We start from the raw sequence: 10,000 nt of genomic DNA, 5'->3' as shown, positions 1-10,000 counted from the left end.
GATTGGAGCTCCTTGAATGGAGCATCTCACCAGCGGTGCCAACAACGCCGCGGTTTCTGAACCGTTCTGAACCACTTTGTGTGTGCGTGCGTGTGTCACATGTGTGTGTGAGCACGTTGCACGCAACGCACATGCGTGTTCAATCAAGACTATGACTGTGTTTGTGTCCGACTTTTTCGTTCACCTCCTGCGGATTTATATCCCGGTGAAATCCTGCCGGCCTTTCTTCTGCTAGAGACGGCCATTTGGCAGGGCCCATGGGGATCATGGCGATGTGGTACCACCGCGACATCAGCCGCGTGCACGCGGAGGATCTGCTGGCGCGGGCGGGGAGGGACGGCAGCTACTTGGTGAGGGACAGTGAGTCTGTGCCAGGAGCCTACGCCTTGTGCCTACTGTAAGTATAGCCTAGTGGCACGCACGCATGCATGCACGCGCACGCACACGGTTCTTAAATCCATATTTCTCTATATTTTCTCTAATTCTGCTGTTTTCCTTCTCTCTGTTTTTTACAGTGGTGGAAAAAGTACAAAACGGTTTACTTTTCTACTTTATGTAGAAATACTCTGTTACAAGTATTAAAGTAAAAGTAACGCAAGTAACGCACTTTCAAATGGCTGAAATGTATATACGTACATGTATACGGCTGAAGTCATGGTTAAACTATAGGATTGTAGGCTACTATGTATCACTATCTAAAAGTAATTAAACTAAAGTTTTCAAATAATGGTAGTAGAGTAAAAATATAATATTTGCCTATAGTGGAGTAGAAGTAAATGTATTGAAAATTGGAAATACTCAAAAAGTACAAATACCTCAAAATTGTACTGAAGTACTGTATTTGAGGTAATGTACTTACCGGTGGTTACTTTTCACCACTAGTTGTTCCATCAGTTGGACTATTCTTAGCTGTTATCGTGCCTCGAGGCGTGATCATTACACACACACACACACACACACACACACACACACACACACACACACACACACACACACACACACACACACACGTGTGACGTGTTGTGATCATTACACACACACACACACACACACACACACACACACACACACACACAACCACAAGAGTCTGTTCCTTCACCTGCTCGCCAGCTCGGAGTGTGAAAGATGTGCCATTTAAGCACCTTTTTCCTGCAACTGTAAACACATGAGGTCAACGATCATGTCTTCATATGGTTTGACCTATACAAACCTTCCAGTAATCGCCATCGAAGCTTTCAATTTACTAGGGTTACAACTTCGACTTTTAAAAAAAACATTGAAGGTTAGCCCTACTTATTTCATATATTTTATTTATTGTGTGCGGTGCTGTATTGTTCATCCATTCACTAGACTTGATTATTGATTACATTGATTTTTCAATGACTTCATTAACATGTCATTGTTGTGCGATTCTGACTTCATGGACACACTGGTCAGGATTTGAACCCTGCAGTTCATTCTGAGGAACCTCTAAAAAGCATGCCATTATTCACCCAAGACCCCTGTGAAATGTAAATGCTCCTTGAGTAGACACGAAGGCTTGGAGCTGTCTTTGACCTCTTTTGGATAAATGGGAACATCTACATTGAACCAGTAAAATGTACCTTTTAATTTATTACTGCGCATGTTGGAAATAGACGATTCTATATAAGCTCACAGATCTGCTATTTTCAGCACCCGAGCGCAACCAAACATAAAATGACATATAGTCCTTCACTAACATTTTTGCCTAGTTTAATTTTTTTTGTATTTTTCCAGTTTTGCATGTGTCTATGAGGTGACAGTACTTCATTAGACACCCTGGAGGTTTTTTATGTGCAATGGTGTATTAACGTTGTATTTAGGGTTTTTTCCTGGAGGCTGAACCCTTGACAGTCAAACGGGCCAATGAAATAATATAGTGACATCACATTATCAGCCCCTCCCCCTTTATCATACAACTACAGCTGTGGATCATACAGTTCAGGTGGATCACCACCCATCACCACCCACCAGGCAAACCAGGCATACTTAATGAACTGGTGGGGGTGTCCACATAAAAGCATGATTTTAACAAATACTGTACGCTTTTTGGAAAACGTTGTTCCTCCTTATATTATAATAATACCTGATGGTCATGTTTTAGGGTGGAAAAAAATCATGGCACTCCATCTTTAAATGAAATTCTCAGTATATATTCACTCGTCATTTTAGTCATTTTTAGTCACAGCTTAGTGTTCATTTCCATTTTTATGTTTTCGTCGGTGAAAAAAGGTATAGTCGACGAACATTTGTCATCATAATAGTCATCGAAAAGTCAAAGTCATTGTGCTGTCATCATCAAGACTTGCCTCGAGTCCAGCTGCGTGCTCCTGGGAGTCTCTCAGTCGGACCCCTGCCGGACCCCCGCCGGACTCCCGCCGTCTCCCCCGCGTTCCCCTCTCATACGTCCTCCCCGCGGGGCCCCCTGGCTGGAAGGAGGGCGGGAGGGGAGGGGAGGGGAGGGGAGGGGAGGGTAGGGGAGGGGAGCAGCCAGTGACCACACCGCCGCTCTCGCTGCTGCGCTGCTCAGCGGCCCGAGCCAGACACATTCCTGAAAGCTGAGCCTGCCTGCTTACGCTGCTCCCTTTTTCCTTTAACCCCCCCCCCCCCCCCCCACCACCACCCCCTTACACACACATTTCTTTCCTATATTTCTTTTGCTTTCTCTAGTCTAAGTATTGTTCTGCTGTTCCCTGCTGTGTGTCAGTGGTGGGTGGCAAGTACTTAAGTATGATGTACTCAAGTGCGGTACAATTTTGAGGTATTTGCACTTTATTGGAGTATTTCCAATTTCCAATACTACTACTCCACATCTCAGAGGCAATTTTTGTACTTTTTGTACTCCACTACAGTTATTTTTAAACTGCTCTGTAGATTTAGATTATTATTATTACAAAACATACATTTAGCACTTCAGCCCTATATATAAATAAATAGCTATTTTCAAATAGAACATTCTGGAACATGGAACATTCTGTATGATTAGTACTTTTACTTTTGGTAATTTAAGTGATGCCAATACATTAGTACTTTTAGTACATTTTGAATGATGTACTTTTACTTGTAACAGAATATTTCTATATTGCAGTATTACTACAGTCGAGTACATTTTCGACTGGCGTTGTTGTTCTTCAGTGTTGATGAACAAAAGAAGCGATGACACACACAGTATTGTGACCTCACCGGCGCTCTAAAATGAGACGCGACACATCAGTAAAGTGTGAAATCACTGGCGTCTTGTTGTGAACCGTTTTACGGTGTCTTTAACGTGCTGCCGAACATCTGGTCTTTATTTTAAGGCTGAATTGAATCTCATTCTGTCTCTCTTGTTGACTGCTATTTAAGTGTTATTGTGGCAAGGTCGTAACGGAATTACTTTCTGTCTTAACAGATTCCAACGCCACGTTCACACATATCGCATCCTCCCTGACGCTGAGGGTCTGCTGGCTGTGCAGGTGAGGATCCATGTGTGCTCCGCTGTCACTCAGCAATCAGCAACACCTTGTTGAGACAACACACACACAGTACATGCACGCACTATACATACTATACTATACTATACTATACTATACTATACTATACTATACTATACATAAAGTGTACTATAAAGTGCTATGACTACATAAAATGCTATTCTAGTGCTGTCTACGTAACATGCTATAAGTCTGTATGAAATGCTATCTAAGTCTACATAAAGTTCTATCTACTGTAAGGGGCTAGGCTAGGGTAAGTGCTACGGGCCATGATGGAGTCTGAAAAGGTGGGTTTTCAGACTACGGTGGAAGATTGGGAGTGAGGCTGCAGTTCTGATTAAATGTACTTAGTTTAATACTGCACAATCGTGGAGCTCAAGCACACTGCGCACACACACACACACACACACACACATATGCACACACACACACACACACACACACACAGCCCCAAAAACAACCATGCTGTAAGTGCAGTGCAGAACAACAGGCCATCAGATGGTCCAGAGAGAGATAAACAATGGTTTGTTCTCCTCTCCTTTCCTGTGTAGAGGAGAGAGAACAGGGAATGCGTTTGTCCTTCTCTTTCTCTGCCGGATCTGTTGAAAAAAAAGAAACCTGCAAGCTTATTCCTTGTTGTTTGAATAGCATCTCTACCATGAGGCTGCATGCTTGAAGCATGATCTCAGTGGCACAGAGGGGAAATTGTGTGTGTTCGTGTGCGTGTGTGTGTGTGTGTGTGTGTGTGTGCGTGTGTGTGTGTATCAGAGATTCCTACTCTACCCACACATTGGGTCATTGACCGATGGGTGGATTTATTTGTTGTGAGCGTGCGTGCGTGCGTGCGTGCGAGTGACTGACTTGGACGTTTGTTCTATACATAATGGTTCCGTTGATGTGAGATACTGTATAGTCATGGTGGTGAGTGTATGTTCTTTAATAAACATACCAACCAGAATGGATTGTTTCGTTTAGTTTTCTTTATCAAAGTGGAGAAAAGTGCAATTTAGGACGCATGCACACACACACACACACACACACACACGTACACGTACACACACACACACACACACACACACACACACACACACACACACACACACACACACACACACACACACACACACAAAGACACACAAAGACACACACACAGAAAAAAGAATGTTGAAGGGGCAAACCACAAGCCAGCCTCTGCATTCTTTAACAGTGTCTGCTCAGTAAAACTCTGAGAGCTGCAGTCAAGGATTGTCTCTCAGTCATTATCAAGGCTTCGACCATATTGTACTCAGGGGAAGAATCCCCAAACCTGTACCACCTTTTCATCTGTTGCCATTCTGTTTCCACTGACATTTGACTGCCTCATATTACTGCATTTACTCCACTATACTCGCAACATATATTGTGTGTACGCTTTGACTTTGGCTTTGTCTATGAGGGCAATGGAGATATTTTTGGGGCTACTTTGCCTCTCGCTGTCTCTTTTTTTCCCTCTCGTTGCTTTGTAATTGCTTTTCAAGCGTTCCTTGTGGGATGAAAAATTGAAAGCATCTACTAGCCTATTTGAAGATTTCCTGGCAAAAGCGCCAAGTACTGTACCTCGTGTCCAAAAAAGAAAAAAGGTTTTCTGTGACTCACCACACAATGAAAACAAAAGTATCTAAAATAAGTTCTGCCCTGAGAGCCCCAAAGCCTCAGCGCATGTGTATTTTGTGCGTGCGTGCGTGCATGCGTGCGTGCGTGTTTCTGAGGCTGTCATGGTGATATATCATGCTTGCGTGTGGCCTAATTGTGTGAGAGTTGACATGAAGAACATCATGCTGTTTGTATATGGGGGTCTGTACTGAACAACCTGTTGTGTAGCACACACTAAAGGTCAGGCGGTTTGAGCACTGGAACATGGCTGACCATGTTGAATGGTCAGCAGCAGAGTGAAACAAAGCACAGACCACAAATCTATGAAACGTGATCAAAAGGTATACAAATGAGACTTAACGCAAGATGTATAAGCCTCGATGGTGGCCGGGGGCCAGTTTGATATGGGAGGGTAGCTCATTCCATCATTTGGGGGCTACTACTGAAAATGCTCGGTCACCTCTAGCCTTTAAACGTGTCATAGGGACGTCAAGTTATAACGTTCGCAGGCTGCAATGACCTTAGGGGAGTATAGACTTCAAGAAGTTGAGAGAAAAGGAACTGGTCGGAATATCAGGTGAAAAGAAGCAGTTTGGACTACTCATGCATAGAAGGAAGCATGAGGCCAGTCCGCTGCCCCCCAGGTTGGCAGAGGAAGTGTAGCGTCCAGGATTTCATTAGATAATTGACACTGGGTGGAAAAGAATGGGCTGCAAAAACCGTGGGATAAAAATTAGAAGAAAAACAAGAAGTTGAGAGAGATACTGATGTGCCATATACATATACAGTACTAGCACCAGTATGCTGCTAGCTTGTCTGTGTTGCATGTCATCGACATTTATTTACAGTTGAGTCTTTGTACTGTTTTGGGTCATCACAGCCTGTGAACATGCACACATGTTTGTGTGATGATCATAAACTGAAAGCTTACCCCATTGAAATCCTCACTGGGGTGACGTGGGGTCAGTGTAAACTTAAAGGGTCCATCGATTCTTTCTATAGAGTTAAGCACTGAGTTATGTACTCATGTACTATGTAGTACTTTCACTTTGTATAAGCTGACTTCTGTGTGTGTGTGTGTGTGTGCGTGTGTGTCCTAGGGCATGATGTTAAACTGCTCTGCTGTAACTACCATCGTCAATGTAGTAGGTACATGGATGCATTTGCAACTTCTGTAGACTATGTAACTTGCATACAAGCAGGCACCGTTCACCAGTGGAATCTACCACCAGCCAACACTACCTAAAGGCCCCTCCTCTACCTCTATACCTAACCCCCCCCCCCCCCCCCCCCCCCAAGAACAGCTTAATGGGACGAGAGGCAATATAGACCTGGCGGCCTTCCAGCGGTATGTCCGTCCGCTGTCGGGCTAACCCCGGAATAGCAATGGGTGGACTTCCAGGCCCATGCATGAGAACATCTACTGGGAGCACTTTAACACCAAGCAAGACTATAAGAACTTTGTTTCCTATGGTGATCCAGCCTAGGACTTATACCCACGGACTGGTTGTCGAAGGGTTTCGACCCAAAGAGGAGGCAGAAAGGCTGGCAAAGTGTGCCATCTCTGCTGCCCTATGGCGGAGCTGCCACTGCTTGTGCCTATGGTGTGCTGAGTGATGTGTGTGTTGTATCATGAGGACATATCCATGAGTTTGTGAATGTAACCTTTACTGCACCTAAAACATTTGTGTTCCTGTATATTTTATTTTCCCTGTGTGTGGACATGAATAAATTGTTAAAGTGTGTGTGTGTGTGTGTGTGTGTGTGTGTGTGTGTGTGTGTGTGTGTGTGTGTGTGTGTGTGTGTGTGTGTGTGTGTGTGTGTGTGTGTGTGTGTGTGTGTGCGTGTGTGTGTGTCCTGCAGACCACACAGGGGGTGCAGGTCAACTGTTTCCGTACTCTGGAGGACCTGGTTTTGGGGTACCAGCACCCCCATAAAGGCCTGGTCACTCCACTCCTCTACCCTGTCTTTCGTGACACAGACACTGGGGACGAGAGCTCAGGTACTGTGGTTGTTCCTACACACATTATTATGACATATACTTAATATACTGTATTAATATGAATGGTTCTCAACTGGTTTCATACATGTTCATGTTGACCTGTGAAGTCAGGACTGTCAGCTGATTACAGCTGAGCTTTTGTGACCTCCGTGCCATGCATGAACTAATGCTTTGGCCAATCGTTTCTTTTAGTGGTCGCAAAGGTCCAGAATGATTTTGTAACCCATTTTCCCCCCTGTGTCAGTTATCTAATCCTTATCCTGGGCTCTACACACACCCTCCGCCAATCGGGGGAGAGCAACGGACTTGAACTCATGCTTCCTTCATGCATGAGTGTCCAAGTTGCTCCTTCACACTTCCCCATGGTTGGAAGTAGCGTGTGGAAGTAACACATTATTCCAACCAGTTCCTTTCCCCTCCATCAGGCGCCCCGGCTAGCCAGGGGGAGGCAGTTTAGAGACCAGGAGGATACTCCGTGTTATGCTGGGTAATCGGTCGGTCCTGTCCGTGTGTGTGTGTGTGTGTGTGTGTGTGTGTGTGTGTGTGTGTGTGTGTGTGTGTGTGTGTGTGTGTGTGTGTGTGTTGACAGCATTTTCAGACATGAACCTTGGTGGAAATATCTCCGAAGTGAAAAAGTCAATGAGATCTCATGGTCACAATAAATCATGTCAAGGTGAACATGACAAAACTGGTCATATATCGTAGTAATGGTCGAGACGTAGAACACAACACGCTCGTGTGGGGGTTGCACCTCCCGATGCCTCCTTAAAAATGTAATAAACAACAATAGCAGAGAGAACGGGGATCACAGGGAATATGCCTTTGCATCTGCCCTTGGCTTGTCCAACACTATTAACACGATGGACGCCAAGACGCTGATGACGGGTTCAGATTTAACCCCGGAGGTCGCCGAACCCGTCAGATGTTGTAAGGTTTATATCAATACCAAGCAGCCAAAGCTCAAAACTACCTTTCGTGCAGTGCCCAGGCTGCTAGACAATGCACGCGCCTCCCATAAGGATCCACTCATTGTCGTTTCTTTGTTGATTGTTTTATCCGAAAAATACTCCAAAGTTGTTGTTTTAGTCCAAACCGCCCGACGTTCAGATATAAACAGTGATTTCTGATCGCATCGCGCCAGCCATATTACCGCTTGTTGTGAAACCTAACACATGTCGGCTGCTGCTCGAAACTGTCAATAGAGTGTATGTGCGTGACATCATCATCATACCCGGAAGTTACAGTATGCAGGAATGCCTACTGAGTAGCAAAAAAACTATTTTCTGGCCTTGACAGCCCATACATCCAAACAGAAAAGTCCTATCTGATTGCATGAAACTCACTTTGACACTTGATGTGTCACTCGATTTGGCCACTCACATAATAATAATAATAAACCTTTATTTACATAGCACCTTTCAAAACGAGGTTACAAAGTGCTTTACAAAAAATAAGAACAAATGCAGTGTATAAACAACAGTTGACAATAATATATAAAAAAAAAAACAGGCAATGAACAGAAATGCATAATGCAACATGTGCATATATACCCTCTATTAGTTTTTTGACATCCAATGTTGTTTGCATGGACAGATGATGAGAAGCCAGTGTACGGCCCAGTGTCAGCCAACAACACAGTGCTGCCAGCACCAGCAGCACCACCACCAAACACACCCTTCCTGAACAAGTTACAGGAGCTGACCCCACCCAGGTACTTTAACCCATTTAGACCTGAGGAGGATTCTGCAAATGTCTTCTAAATGTTGACAGTTTTATGGAAAACCCATGTTTATTGTGTCAGTCGTTCTCAAACATTTTCATGTCAAGGACCCCCAAAAATATATATAATTGGCCGCCGACCCCCATCTGAAAATATGTTGTTCCAGGGACCCCCCCCCAGAAGCAAAGATTTGAGTTAAAAACGTTCGCTCTGAAAGAATATATATTCAAAATAGCAGATCAATAGAAGACCCAACTTAACCACGTAGCCCATTAAGAGCTGAGGCCCATTCTACAAATGTCTTCTAAACAGGTTTCTGAAAAAACCTATGTTGCTATATCAGTGGTGCTCAAACTTTTTCATATCAAGAAGGACCCCCAAAAGGATGTATTTGGCCACGGACCCCAGTCTGAAAATGTTTTGTATAAAGGGACACCCAGAAGAAATTATTTGAGTTAAAAATGTTTTATGCATATTTTATAGCTTGTAGATATGCTGTGTTTGAATACCCAAAGTATTAAATATGTCTAAAATCAAAAATGACACAGATGCTTTACCAGTTTTAATGGTTTCATACTTCGTCTATTCGAAAATAGCCGACCTGGAAGCTTGCTATCCTTGTAGATCTGCTATTTTCAAAATATATGTATTTTTTTTATCTTGAAAAATTGTACACAATATGCCAAACCCGCGATTTCTCGGGATTCGGCACCCATGTTGTGACGTCATTGAATACCCAAAATAGTCCTCGTACACGCGCACGCACGCGATCAAAGCATTTATAGGGCTCAGATTGAGCTAATGGACGATGTTTACAGCTTAATAAACCTTTCATCCGAGTCCAAAACCATTGTTTACACTGAGAGAGCACGGCACAGACTGAAGCTATGACTCATCACACAAACACTTCCGGTTCAACAAATGACTTCACAGCTGTCAAATTATTGTAGTTTTCTTCAGGATTCTGGCAACAGTACCGAGTTTAGCCACCAGATGATGGCATGTAATCGGTTTTAAAAAGAAATGTGACAAATTGTGAACATCTTTGAAAACTGTTGCCTATATGGGGACAACAAAACCAACGTCAATAGACATTAACAGTAACTCATATTCTGGACTGTATACTTCCACTCTCCTCTCTGTTATTAACGA

General features: G+C 43.7%; 1 protein-coding gene across 1 annotated transcript in view; it reads left to right on the top strand.

Annotated features, from left to right (window-relative positions):
• inppl1b (inositol polyphosphate phosphatase-like 1b) overlaps positions 1 to 10,000 on the top strand; it is a 40,542-nt gene that overhangs the window by 1,371 nt on the left and 29,171 nt on the right. Inside the window, exons 2-5 of the mRNA XM_080774785.1 lie at positions 1 to 397; positions 3,413 to 3,476; positions 6,990 to 7,128; positions 8,722 to 8,839. The exon at positions 1 to 397 is cut by the window's left edge and continues 194 nt beyond it. Coding sequence (XP_080630911.1) covers positions 258 to 397; positions 3,413 to 3,476; positions 6,990 to 7,128; positions 8,722 to 8,839 — 461 coding nt within the window. The 5' untranslated portion in view covers positions 1 to 257. The remainder of the gene's footprint in view (positions 398 to 3,412; positions 3,477 to 6,989; positions 7,129 to 8,721; positions 8,840 to 10,000) is intronic.

Source organism: Protomyctophum bolini, assembly GCF_963924005.1.
Source record: "Protomyctophum bolini genome assembly, chromosome: 10".
NCBI lineage: Eukaryota > Metazoa > Chordata > Actinopteri > Myctophiformes > Myctophidae > Protomyctophum > Protomyctophum bolini.
The sequence above is the reverse complement of the archived record's forward strand: the minus strand, read 5'-3'. Positions and strand labels throughout refer to the sequence as shown.